Here is a 14066-nt window from a genome sequence, read left to right on the forward strand (position 1 = left end):
TGGTTTAAATTACATTTTCGGAGCTTTAATTTCAAGAAACTGCGGTGCACTCAATTTTAACTAAATTGCCTACAATTGCGTTTTTTAAGACTTTAATTTAATAAAAATTCTGGGAGGTGGCCCCCGCATTTCTCTTTCCCTTAATATCACCATAAATCGTCTAAAATTCTATTTTTTCGAACTATTTTTTTTTTTTTTTCAAATTTTGCCGGGGGAGAGCCCCCGGACCCCCCTTTACCTGTCATATACAGAAATAATTCACAACTGCATGCTTGCAAATAGAAATTTGAAAAAGAATCGAGGATGACCCCGAGTCTCTTCCTCCCTTAAAATCACCATAGATAGTCTAAAACAGTTTTTCAAATACACTATCTTGAAAAATTCCCTGGGGAGAACCCCTGGATCCTCCCTCTCTTGAACATAATCAAATATAACGTACGATTGTATTTTGGGAACCTTAATTTGGGTAAAAATTATGGGGAGAGGCTCTCCTGGACCTCCTCTCCCTTTCCTCCTCAAGTCAAAATATAATCTAAAACTGCGTTTTTATATCTTCGATTTCGAAAAAATGCCAGGAGATAGCCTTCCAACACACCCTATTTCTAATTGAATATTATCTTTACAACTAAATTTATATTGCTAGTACTAAGGTCTAGTAATATGAATATCCCTGCTAGACCAGAAGCTAAATCTCTCTCTCTGCATATCGGAACATGCGTTTGAAACAATTAAGGGGCCACCAAATGCGTCCTCCCCCCCACAGGGACGTAACTAGATCATTTTCGAACAGGGGCAAGACCTGGTTTCAGCGCCCCCCCCCCCTTCATAAAAAATAAATACAAAAAAAAAATAATTATTTAAAAATATTAATTTGAAATCGACAGTGAAAAAGGATTTATTGATAATCCTACGAATGCGACTTTACAGTTTTATCACTGTATTGCATTTCTTAAAATATCGATAGGGGGTAAAAATCCTTAAATTTTATTTATTATTTTACATACGACTGTTTTCAAGGAAATATAGTTTTGTAATTCTATTTGAGAGTAATTAACAGCTTGTTGCATTATTTTTTCTGCCCCCTGCTCGTTGACGCTTACCAACCCCCGAAGATTGATTCGAAACTTAATTTGATTCTTGAAGTTTTAAATCGTTTGTCAGAAAGAATCAGATTGTGAAACACGTTACAAGTTCTGTTTCGAAGAAAGTGAATATTTCCCTCTCCCTCCCATAGAAAATAGAATTTAAATGAGGAGCTCATTTTTAGAACATAATCCCACTCCTACCCGAAAATATAAAACGAATTTGATAGAAATATTCATAACCGAGGCATGAAAAAAAAAAAAAAAAATCACTTTAAAGAGCCCTTTCAAGCCTTACAAACTAATTTGTATTAACTTGCAAAGCTATAGGTGCTAAAGGACCTCCTGACTGAGTCTAGGACTTTTCGCTAAAATGGAAACCCTTATATCTGCTGTTCTTATTTATTGATAAAATTGTTACATGCTTTATTTGATGCAGAAAAAATATTTTGGAACAACATGAAATGTTAAACGATGTGAGAAATCCTTCATCCGTTTAACAGGCAATTTACGTGAAATTTTAGCCTAAAAAAAAAAAAAAAAAAAAAAAAAAAAAAAAAAAAAAAAAAAACTAATTCAAAATTTAAAATAAGAAACCCCAGGTGCAAATCCTCGGGGCTTGAAGTAATTTTGAACAAAATTTCAAGATTGTAGGTGCTAAGGGGTCTTGGACGCAGGCCCGCCACAAGCATCCTTTCACAATTTCCATGGAGTTACTTTTTTTAAAACTAGTGGTACCCGCACGGCTTTGCCCGTAATAGAAAAATTAAAAGGTCTTTTGGTTCGCCTGTATATTTTACAAATAATGTATGGTAAATTTTCTCGCCAATTGACTTGTACCCATGTTACGGTTCCATTGTACGATAATTTCGCATCTCGCCAATTGGCTTGTGCCCATGTTACGGTTCCACGTTACGATAATTTCTTAATTTACTCGTCCATCTTATGATAATTTTGTTCTTAAAATTGGAATAAAAAAAGAACCACATCGAATTTTCGAAAAATCGCTTCGAGGTGCACTCTCCCATGCTACAAACTAACTTTGTGCCAAATTTCATGAAAATCGGCAGAACGGTCTAGGCTCTATGCGCGTCACAGAGATCCTGACAGACAGACAGAGATCCTGAGAGACAGAGAGACTTTCAGCTTTATTATTAGTAAAGATATATTGAGATACGAATTTAAAATTACCGTTTCAAATGAAAACAATAAAACAAAAATGTTTTCGATTATTTAAGTATTTTTATTATACTATATGAAGAAATTCATAAGAAAAATAACAGTATTCAACTACAAAAGAGCAACATGTCGCAATAATACGTGAAAGAATTTTAACTCCGGTGAAAAATGTAGTCGAAAATTTGTTTTTGTTTCTTACTTGACATTAATTGAATATTACTATACTTAGTATATAGACTTTAAGCCGACAACTTACAATGAACTTACTTACGACAACTTATAATCGAAATGGACAGATTATCTTATTTAAACATTACTGTTTGACCACTGATTGTATGGAAAGACAAGCATCCGTTTTACAGCCGGAAAAGGTCGAATCTATTATTTTTTAGCGATGCCAGCTTTTGCAGAAGCAGAGTCTCATTCAAATTTTTACTTTTCCCCCTCATTCAGATAGATTCGTCTTATCTGGACGTTTGAAAATTCCATACAATCCGTGGTTGGACAGTATCTTGATGATTTTTTATGCAACGCATTTAAAATTAAATATTAATTATTACAGGAGTTAAATTTTATAAAGGACGCACGTTCCCCACTTATGGTATATAAGTATACATTTGAAAAACATTTAATAGAAAAACAGAAACCTAATGTACGTGATATCAAAAACTCTTTCTATTAACCTTCTTTTAAAAAACAAATCTTGAACATTTTAACATTACATGTTTTCAGTGCGCTTCTTTGCAGGCTATTTCTATTATTTCTATTTACAGTATAACCTTATTTATCCGAACTAACTTGGACCAAAGGCAATTCGAATAAACGAAAATCAGGATAATAAGCAGTAATTAATTTGCAAATAAGCAGACTTATCTTTAATTAACAGCAAAAAACGATGCTTTGTAACAAAATTACATAGGATTGTTACTCACAAATACTGTATCATTTCTAATTCAGCTGCAGTGGTGTCAGACTGAAACTCCAAGTACTTCACGTTATTTGATAACTATAATTTATTCGACCGCCTATATATAGCAGTTGTGTATTTAATGAAAGTAAAGAGCGAATATTTGGCACATTTATAGTTCCGTTCTTACTATAGGCTTTACTCCTATATTCCTCTTCCGAGAGGGAGGTTCTTTAGATAAGACATGATAAGTACCAGTAACTCTAAGAAAATACATTCATGCTATTTACTGCGCCCTCCTCACTCTCTTTCCGTCTATTATCTTTACCACACTTGATCGTTTATCCACATTAAACCATGCAAGCTTTCAGCTTGCGCCCGCACTGAGGGGGCCTTTTTTGGACTTTTAAAAAATGTTTCCTTTTTTTTTTCTTTTACAAAAATAAATTTGAGCATTTACTTCGTTAGTTTAGCGCCCCTAAAATCTGACGCCCGGGGCACGAGCCCCGTCTGCCCCCCTCTAGTTACGTCCCCCCCCCCCAAGTTTTTTGACCTAGGGACGGTCCTGCTGTCACCCAAAGTGCTTAGGCGCCCAAAGTTCCCGGCACCAAAAATGCTCGGCGCCCAATCTTCCCATTTCGCCCGGAGGAGGGACAAGCTCGAGGCCCCAGGACCAGAGGAAATGGACGCCTCCATCGAGGGGGGGGGGCAGGCTCCTGGGAAGTTTGTTGTGTATTGGATGCTGTTTTTGTTTTTAGAGTATCCTGTAAAGTCGAGAGGGTTGGGTATAGATAAAGTCGATTTCGGAGGATAGGAGTAGGTTGTAGAAACACGTTTTTTTTCTGTTATTATTTTTTTATGCATACTAAACTAAAGCTTAAACTTGAATTTAAAAAAAAAAAATTTTTTTTCTTGGTACAATTTTCTTTTTTTTGCAATCACGATTGCTTATTGTTCTCACTTAACTGTCCTTGATGTTGTAGTTCCTTTTTCAGCCAGGGGCCTCTGCAGCACCACCGCCCACTGGCCTCCGGTCCTGAGTCCCCCGGTAGCCGCTTCCCTCTTCTCCTGGTCGGTGGCGTCCATATCCTACACACACGCGCATCGTTACGCGCATACACACTCTCACGCACAAGCCGTTACACACATACACACACGCCTAAGTGCATACACACAGGTCTACGTACACACATAAGCTTACACATGCACGCACGTGCGCCTGCAGACACATACCCAACTATGCACAAGTAAACCCCAGGAGGAAGGGCAGGCTTGAGGGGACTAGAGTCCCTGACTCTAGAGGGGACAGGAGTCGTTTCTTGAAACAATAAGTCCAATGAGTAAGGTCCTGTCTTGATTGCGAAACACATAATTTGAATTCTAAATTTCAGAATTCAAATTTGATTCTTTTCTTTAATTGTTCCTTTTTTTTTCAAATTATTTCTTCTTCCTTTTACCAGGAATATACCCTGCTAAAAAAAAGTTGGAGAAAAGAGACTTTTAGTACAGAATTATCGTTACTTTTTTTTTTTAATCCCTGTTACAATGAAATGTAACTGTCACAAAAACTGTAAACTCTTATGCGTGTTACTGAAAGTGAAACTTTAGTTTTAAAAGCTTAGTGTAATAGTATTTTAGCTTATTAAACTGATATGAAATAAAATTTTATCTACTTTTTACGATGAACATGTTAAAGAAATTTAAGTCGTTGAGTGGTAAGAAAGACTTAAATAAGAACATTTCCATCAAAAACCATCCAATACTTTTATCCAAAGATGTAGAATTGTCATTTTTCTATTGCCCAAAAACATCAAATGAATTAATACTTATTTTCGAGTGTGTGAAATTTTTCTTGAAAATTCTGGAATTTTTTTCCAACCTAATATTTTTCCTGTCTAATTTTCTTTAAACTGTTGTTGGTTCTAAAGGAGAAGGCCTTTTCTTTCTCGAAGTTTTTTTTTTTTTGCCATTGTAATGGTTTTAAATTTATGTTTCTAAAAAGTATAGAAAATTCATTATTTAAATTTTGTTTGCTTAAATGTTTCAGTTCGTTTACTACTAACATTTAAAATGTTTTCAACTTTCATCATTCAGATTTTGCTCAACTAGACCTGCATATGGAAAGAAAGTTGTTTTTTTAGGAAGAAGAGGGTGCTAAATTTGATTAATATTTTTGAAATTCTGGTATAGATTTATTTAAATAACAGGAACTTCTTTTTTTTTGATGATTTCAAAAAAAAAAAAAAAAAAGCTTTATAATGACATTTACAAAATAACATATGATGCAGCTCAGAATACAATTCTTCCGAAACTTTACTGGCAACTTCACTCGTATCCCATTTGTATCAATCATTTTCTAAATGAATCTATGATTTCAGAAAGGGTGTAAGTCAAATTTTTTGCACAAATGAGTTAGCTGTGGTTTTACCATGTTTTTATGTAGGGAAATCGACTAGTGTAGACAGGAAGTGAATCCTTGTTCAACAAAGCTCATTATTAACCCTCTGACGGCCCTGGGTCATGAGTAAGATGTGTGAAATTCTTCTCAATGAAATTTTTTTTTGGAATAACTTGCTATATAAATCAAGTGCCCTACCATCTATCAAATACAAATACAAATACAAATGTGACGACCAGCAACAGGCACTGGGCCCAGCTAGGCTGGTCCTAGTCAATTAATTAGTCCCCAATGAAGATCAATGGCCCTCTTAAAGCTATCCACTCCCTTGCTCATTACCGCCTCTTCCGGTAAGCTATTCCAAGTGCCCACGACCCTGCTAAAGTAGTAGTTTTTCCTGATTTCCAAGTTAGCCTGAGATTTAAATAGCTTAAAACAATGACCCCTTGTCCTGCTTTCCCCGCAAAAATTTAATCCATTTACATCTTTCATTTTGATAAATTTAAATAACTGAATCATGTCCCCTCTGACTCTCCTTTGCTCCAGGCTATACATGTTAAGCCTATTAAGTCTGGTATCATAATCTAAATCTGAGAGTCCCCTTACTAATTTAGTTACCCTTCTTTGAACCCTTTCCAATACAAAAATATCTTTCTTCAGATAAGGCGACCAAAACTGAACAGCATACTCCAAATGAGGTCTTACTAAACTCCTATATAAAGGCAGAAGAACTTTCTTAGATTTGTTTGAAATAGATCTATTGATGAACCCAAGCATTTTGTTGGCTTTGTTACTAGCAATACTGCACTGTTGACTAAACTTGAAGTCCTGATTTATAAAGACACCCAGATCCATAACATTATCTGCCTGATTTATGACTGAACCCTGTAAACGATATCTCATACGCTTATTTCCAAGACCTAAGTGTAGCACTTGACATTTCCCTACATTAACTGCCATACCCCATTTATCTGCCCACTTAGTAATATGATCTAAATCCTCTTGCAGCTGTTTTACTTGTTCTTCATTTTCGACAATCCCCATAACTTTTACATCGTCAGCAAAACAATTCATGCTTCCAGAAATATTTTCATTGATGTCATTCATAAATATAATAAACAAAAGAGGCCCTAAAACTGATCCCTGAGGAACCCCACTTAAAACATCACTCCAATTAGAATAATTTCCTCTCACAACTACTCTTTGCTTCCTACCAGTAAGCCAATTTCTAACCCAAAGTAAAGTTTTTCCTCCTATTCCAATGTCAGCTAACTTGCTGAGAAGAGCAACATGCGGTACCTTGTCAAAAGCTTTTTGAAAATCAATATAAACAACATCCACACATTTTTTGTTATCTAAAGCTGAGGTAACCTTGTCGTAGAAATGCAATAAATTAGTAGTACAGGATTTACCTTTCCTGAAACCATACTGCAAACTAGTCAACAGACTATTAGTCTCTAAGAACATCATGATCTTAATTTTGATCAAAGTTTCGAAAATCTTACAAATCACCGAAGTCAAACTTACAGGTCTATAATTCCCAGCAATACCTTTAGACCCCTTCTTGAAGAGTGGCGTTATGTTAGCCAGCTTCCAGTCCTCTGGCACCGTCCCCGAGTTATAAGAAGCATTGAAAATATTCAAAATAACATCCACTAATTCCTCTGCACACTCAACTAAAATTTTTGGATAAATATTATCTGGTCCCGGAGCTTTAGTTGCTTTAATCTTTTTCAAATGAAATAAAACCTCCTCCCTGGAAAATACAAAATCCTCAAGCTGTATAATAGCTTGTGTCTTGTTAGTGTCAACTGTTGAGATACAGTTATCGTTAAACACACTGGAAAAAAAGTTATTTAGAACATTTGCAATATCCCTATCGTTATGGATTAAATTTCCATGCTCATCAACCAAAGGCCCAATTTGACTGTTTCGAGCTTTCCCGGAATTAGCGTAAGCAAAAAACCTCTTAGGGTTCCCATCAATGTCATCTGCCAGCCTTTGCTCCAATTCCCTTTTCTGAATCCGTACCAAATACTTAAAATTTCGCCTTGCCTTACCATACTGGAGCCTCTCCGCACTCTGACCAGTTTCTTTAAACTTACGAAAAGTGGCTTGCTTATAATTAAGAGCTTCTTTAGTCTCCCTGGAGAACCACATGGGCCAAATTTTGGTACTAACACCTTTTCTCCTAAATGGAACATAGTCCCCAACGGTTTTAGCAAGTTTATCCTTAAATTCCGTCCACTGCTGATCTACGTCGCTATTTTCCAACCCTGACGAAAAAACCTCTTTCAAGCTCTGCCTAAGTGCAACAAAATCGGTGTTTCTGAAATTGGGCACAAACCTAAAATTATCATCTTTGCACACTTCAAATTTAACCCGGAACCTAATGCTGTTATGATCACTATCTCCAATATGCTCCCCTACACTCAACCCCTGAACAAAACTACCTATGTCACAAAAAACTAGATCCAAAATGGCCTCCTCTCGAGTTCCCTGAGTTACAACTTGATCTAAGAAACAGTCACCAATTACTTTTAAAAATTCCTCTTCTTTGCCATTACCAGGATAAAAATTATTCCAATCAATACCCGGAAAATTGAAATCCCCCATTATGATAACGGATCCCTTACTAGACATGTCACTAATAATACGGTACATCTGTTCATCTTGTCCCTGGTTTGAATTAGGTGGCCTATAAATGTTTCCAAAGCGTAGCTTTATGCCCTTACTGCTCATCAACTCCAGCCAAACCATATCAATATCAGTAGGCTTATCATTTATGACCAATTCATTGCAAATAAAATTGTCTCTAACATAAAATAAAACCCCACCACCTCTTTTACCTACTCTATCCTGTCTGAACAAATTATACCCAGCAATATGTAATAACTCTGCATCAGATTCGGTAGCCCATGTCTCTGTAATTCCGATAACATCCAACTTCTCATCCATAACTATGCTTTTCAATTCATCCATCTTGTTCCTAATACTGCGAGCATTGGTATAGAAAACTTTAAGCATGCCTAAGTTGCTTTTATTTAACACCCTGAAATTTCCTAAATTACAATTGTTAACATTACTACTCTTGTTTGTCACTTTATTTCCATTTCTAGCAATACCCAAAAACATTACATTCTCTCGATACCTGGTGCTTGAACCATGCCCCCCATTCCAACTTAGTTTTTTGACTCCAAAGCCCTTAAAATCAATCCACTAACCATTTTGACCCCTGTAGAGCTCAGATGCAGGCCATCCCTAGCAATCCAATCCCGTTTACAGTGACTCCATACATCAATGAACCTGATACTGCGCTTTTCGCAAATTGACTTCAGTAGCAAGTTCATACACCTAGCACGTTGATTTAGCCAGCTCCTATGCACTCCATACCTGGGAAGCAAACCAACCACTTGGACATTCGTCGAAAAGCTGGTTGCTTTATCCAACAGGGATTCCCATTCCCTAGAAAACTCCTCATTTTTACTGTGGCCTACATCATTTGTTCCCACCCACAAAGTAACCATGTCCTCCTTATTCAATACTCCCTTCTTTTCAGCAACCATATTAACGTCTTTTACCCGAGCCCCTGGTAAACAACACCTAGCCACCTTACGCTTTACTCTCCCAACTGTGTTACCCACCTCCCTTACCATAGAGTCCCCCAAAATTACACCCTTAGTTTCCCAATCTAACTCCTCATTTGAAACTTCCCCCTGAATCTCTGGAACATTTATACCCTCTACAACTGGCTTACACCCTAATGCTAACTGGGCTTCCAAAACTAGCATCTTAAGTCTTAAGTCTGAGAGTTCAGCACATTTAGTGCAAATATAATCCTCTTCAAAATCAGTGCCTTGCTATCACCCTCCACCTCAGACCGTTTAACAGCGAACATAAGCATTAGATAAAAAAGTAAAATTCTCCAGAAAAGTGCTCATTAGGGCGTGATGAGATGTTCAAAACCATCAGAATTAAAGGGCCACAATTTTAGCTTTGTGCTATTACTCTTCTCAAGGATTATCTCAACACAATGTGAATGAGGCATGATCATAGATGAACTAGGTTTTTTGAATCAATAGAGTTAACACAAGTAACCCATCCAGGGCGTGCATAGAGCTTTAGTAATGGGGGTACCACTATACCAGAAAGCCTGTGGGGTTTAGATTTAGGTAACTAATGGAAAAGGGATGCAGGGCCATGGCGAGGACAAAAAATTATATGAATGTATGAAATCAGTGGCATCTGAATTTATTCAAAAAGCATCTTAAATATAGAGAGAGGATTTAGCTTCTGGTTTAAAATTGGGTCAGAGAGTTAAAATTAGACCTCAACCTAGGCGTAGGTCAGAGAGTCAAGGCATCAGATTTACTCATACATCGGGGGTTTCTCCTACAAGAAAATTTTGAAATTGTAATCTTAGGCAGTGCGCACACTGAGGCGACATGTGTCTGAGACCAAATGCCCCTGTCTATAGGGGCAACGTCATGCACCAGACAACTTAACTTTTGCGCGCACACCAAGAAGACAGGTGTCTGACGTTCTTTAATGCCGCATCTAGCAATTACGTATGTTTTTCCATTTACTCTAGCGTTGAACAGCTAGAAATAAGGGGAAAACATTACATAAAATGCAACATTAATTAAAATAAAAATAATAAATTGGGAGGTCATTTGGCAAAATAGTTTATGTTATTCTAAGTATAGGCTGTAAAGTTCAAATAAATGCTATGTTATTAGCATTAGAAATGTATTAATAAGCATACTAAAAAAATTTTAAATCATGTATTACAATGAATGTTACATGAATATTTTAATGTTGGAAATTAACTGAAGAGTTAACATTTTATCTTTTTAAATTAAAACTAATTTAAAATAACTATTTGAAGATAACTTGCTGGTTTCGAGATATATATTTCTTTCCCTTCTTAAAATGCTTGGATATTATCAGGGTTGGCTTTTGGACATCAGAAACTAATTTTTGAATGGACAACAAGGTCTGAAAATATCATGATGTTTTTCAAAGTATCGAAAATATCCGATATTTTGATCAGTGCCGGCCGGATCTCCAGGTTTTCAAAACGGGCAAAATCATGAAACTACCGCCCTTACTTATCTTTTCTTTCGAGGTTTATATCAAATATCAATGAAAAAAACAGGAATGGGGTAAATTTGTTGCCCCCACAAATTGCTGCCTGGAACAAAGGCTTATTCCTCCCCCCCGCCCTCAGGCAATGATTCTGATATCAATCATATATTTTGATACATATCCAATATTTTTGATCAAAACAAACTGAATTATTTAAATAGGAACTGCATGCTCGAATCACTGTTACCCATTTTCCATTATTTTATATTATATTATATTTAATGGTGCAATAATGTATGGGCAATTCCACGGGTAACTGACTGACAGTTTTAGAGCAAAACAGTAAGTATTTTTGTAAAGTTCAATGCAAAATATGCGTTGAGCTAACGATATTTTCTCCTTGATTATTGTACCAACCTTTTAAGCTGAATTTAATGGTCTAATTGAATTCTCAAAATATATTTTGGTTGATTTTTAAAAATTTGTTAAAAACACAGTGATTGACTGACATTTTTAAAGTACCGTGTCGGTCAGTTACCGTACTTTTGATGTATTTCAAGAATTCAATTATACCAGTAAATTCAGCTTAGCAAATGCAATAATCCAGGAGAAAAGATCATTAGCTAAACATGTATTTTGCATTGAATGTTTCAAAATCCACTGTTTTGCTCTAAAAATGTCAGTCAGTTACCTGTGAAATTGCCCATCATATTATATGCAAATTGCTGCAAAAAAGATTTTAATCATTTAGATCAATTATACTTGTTAATAATAAATCAATCAGGTTAATAAAGTTAACTTTTAGACAAAAAGCAATATCAAACATATCAGATACCATAATATTTTTAAAATAAATATCAGAGATATATCATGATCAACGAACCTTTCTAACAAGTGTGAAATATTTAATTGTAACTGTTGAAAACTGACAAAAACCAGAAATGCAATTGCGGTAAAAGATCAAAAACAGTCACTAACTTGAAATTATTTCCAAAAGTATTTACGAAATAATGGGAAAATTAAACTACAGGCCCATTTCACGAAAAAGTCAACCCTGTTGTCCCGCCAGTAACGGCTCATATATTTCATTAAAAAGTAATAATAGTAATGGCGACATTTTTGTTTAACCCCCTTGCAGTTCGACAGTCCCAGAATTAAAGGTTAAATGGACGAGATACCTTGTCATAAACTGCAAGATGGTTAAGAAATCACACACAAGTTTGTGATTTGTTAAGCAGAAAAAAATTGTTCATTAATATTTTAAAATATTATTTTTATTAAAATATATGTGGCGTCACTAAGGGACAAAATGACCGCTTTCCATGAAATAGCCCTAAACAGCAGTTAAAACTTTGTAGAAGAGATTAATTTTTTTCCCATCTTGTGCAACTCTTTCTCTTCCGCATATTTATTCAAATAATCATTAAGTGTGTAACTATGCAACACTTCATCATAATTTTAATCGGCTATTATCAATTTCGTGTTCCTAAGGAGCCGCCATATTTGAAAACAAGGATGAGACACATGTTCCAAAATAGTGTACGTGCTATTCAGAGGGCAGACGTGAAACACGGGCAAGACACGACGAACTTGTAACGATCTTTTCAGTGTGCGCACAAGAGGAAGAAATAACTGGTTTCTCCCTGCACTATTGTGAAGACATTTTAGTCTCAGACACATGTCTGTTCAATGTGCGGGCTGCCTTAAAATGCATTTTAAAATAGCTTTGGTTATATTTGTGAGAAAAGGAAAAGACTCTTCCTCCGTCCATTTTTCGAAACTTTTTAAAATGCAGCTGTTATATCGTATTGCGTTGAGAAAAAGATGGTTAAGGGGCTCTCCCCTAGAAATTTCTTGAAGTTGTAACTCTAACAATAATGCAATTTCAGATGATTTTTGATGATGTGGTGAGGAGAAATTTGGGAGCTCTCCCGCGGAAACTTTTCTAAATTGGCCAAAGAACTTAAAATGAAATTTAAGGCCATCTTCAACAGTGGTGGTGTGAGGAGACGCACTCCTGTAACATTTTCAAAGTCAACTTCTAAAATGCAGTTTTAAGAGAATCTATTTTAATGTTAGTGGGCGGAATTGTTCGCCGGCCCTCCTTCGGTATTTTTCGAAATTTAAATTCCAGAAATGCAATTGTAGATGGTCTTCAATCATGTTATCAGAAAATTTGGGTGTTCTACCCTGAAAAATTTTGCAAAATTTAGTCTCTAGAATAGACATTTTAATCGATTAATGATGGTCGGAGTAGTTCAGGGACCTCTAGAAAATTCTACAGATTGAAGTTTGAAAAACAAAATTTTAAGACAAGCATTAATCTTGAAAAGGGAGCGTTTCTCTGGGATTGAGTGGAGGTGCTATCCTTGAAGCTTTCTGGAGTTGCCGTAATTTCCTGCCTGTTATTTTTATTTGTTTGAAATTCGAGTGTTTGTGGTCTCGGTAAAAATATTTTAGATTGATTTGACACCGTCACATAGGATTGGCTCTCGCCAAGAGTGCTACAGGAAGAGCAGGGCCGCCGAGAGCTCTACACAGGCCCTGGGGCAAAATAGTGACTTGCGAAACCTTCTTCAATCAATAAAAACAAACAAAAAAAATCCTTTTGACTGCCCTTACCTCTTATTTACGTTTCAGATTTCTCAAGTGTGCCTTCTATACTGCAACACCTGCTTCATAGTAATCTTAGTCCTCATACCATGAGTCAGTGTACAGTGGAAAAAAAGAATCGTATTTGGTAATTTTTCTGGGTAAAAAATATAAAAGAGCTGGTTAAATAAATATTAAGAAAAAGCTAACCACTCTAACGTTAAACAAGCATCTTGACCTCGACATTTTCAAAATTCTTGAAGTTATTCATTTTTTTTCAAACGTATATATAACAAGAGAGAGAGAACGGCTATATTTTTGTTGGGGGGAGGGGGGAGTGCAGGGCCTCAGAGAGGAGGATCGAGGATGCTCTCTAATTTTTCAAAAATGGAAATGAAATATCCTAAAAATGCTAAGTTGCCAACCATCTTTGTTAAAGTTTTGGAAACAGAAGCGGTTCGAGCAACTTTTTCCTGGAAAATTTTTGAATTATATCTCCTAAAAATGCAATTATAAGACCACTATAAACATTAGGGAAAAGGTTTTGATTAGAAGCCTCTCCGCTGGAAGTTTTTCAGAATTGAAAATCCAAAAACGAAATCTTAGATGAGTTTTTATGATGTGGAGGGAGAGTGAATTGAAGGTATTCTCAAAACATTTTTGGAAATTTAAGTCCCAAAAACAGAATAGTAAATTATCTTTGATGCCAAGGAGGAAAGTTGGAGAACATTCACTTGAATTTCTTTTGAAATTTAAGTCCAAAAAACGAAGTTTTATGATCTATAGTTATGTGAGGAGGACAGTAGGCACTCATTTGAAA

The 14066-nt window shown here is 35.8% G+C and overlaps 1 protein-coding gene across 1 annotated transcript in view; it reads left to right on the top strand.

Moving 5' to 3' along the window:
* The first annotated feature begins 4746 nt into the window (after positions 1 to 4746).
* Positions 4747 to 14066, top strand: part of LOC129235170 (cap-specific mRNA (nucleoside-2'-O-)-methyltransferase 1-like) — an 84694-nt gene continuing 75374 nt past the window's right edge. Inside the window, exon 1 of the mRNA XM_054868859.1 lies at positions 4747 to 4883. Coding sequence (XP_054724834.1) covers positions 4850 to 4883 — 34 coding nt within the window. The 5' untranslated portion in view covers positions 4747 to 4849. The remainder of the gene's footprint in view (positions 4884 to 14066) is intronic.

Source organism: Uloborus diversus, chromosome 2, assembly GCF_026930045.1.
Source record: "Uloborus diversus isolate 005 chromosome 2, Udiv.v.3.1, whole genome shotgun sequence".
Classification (NCBI taxonomy): Eukaryota; Metazoa; Arthropoda; class Arachnida; order Araneae; family Uloboridae; genus Uloborus; species Uloborus diversus.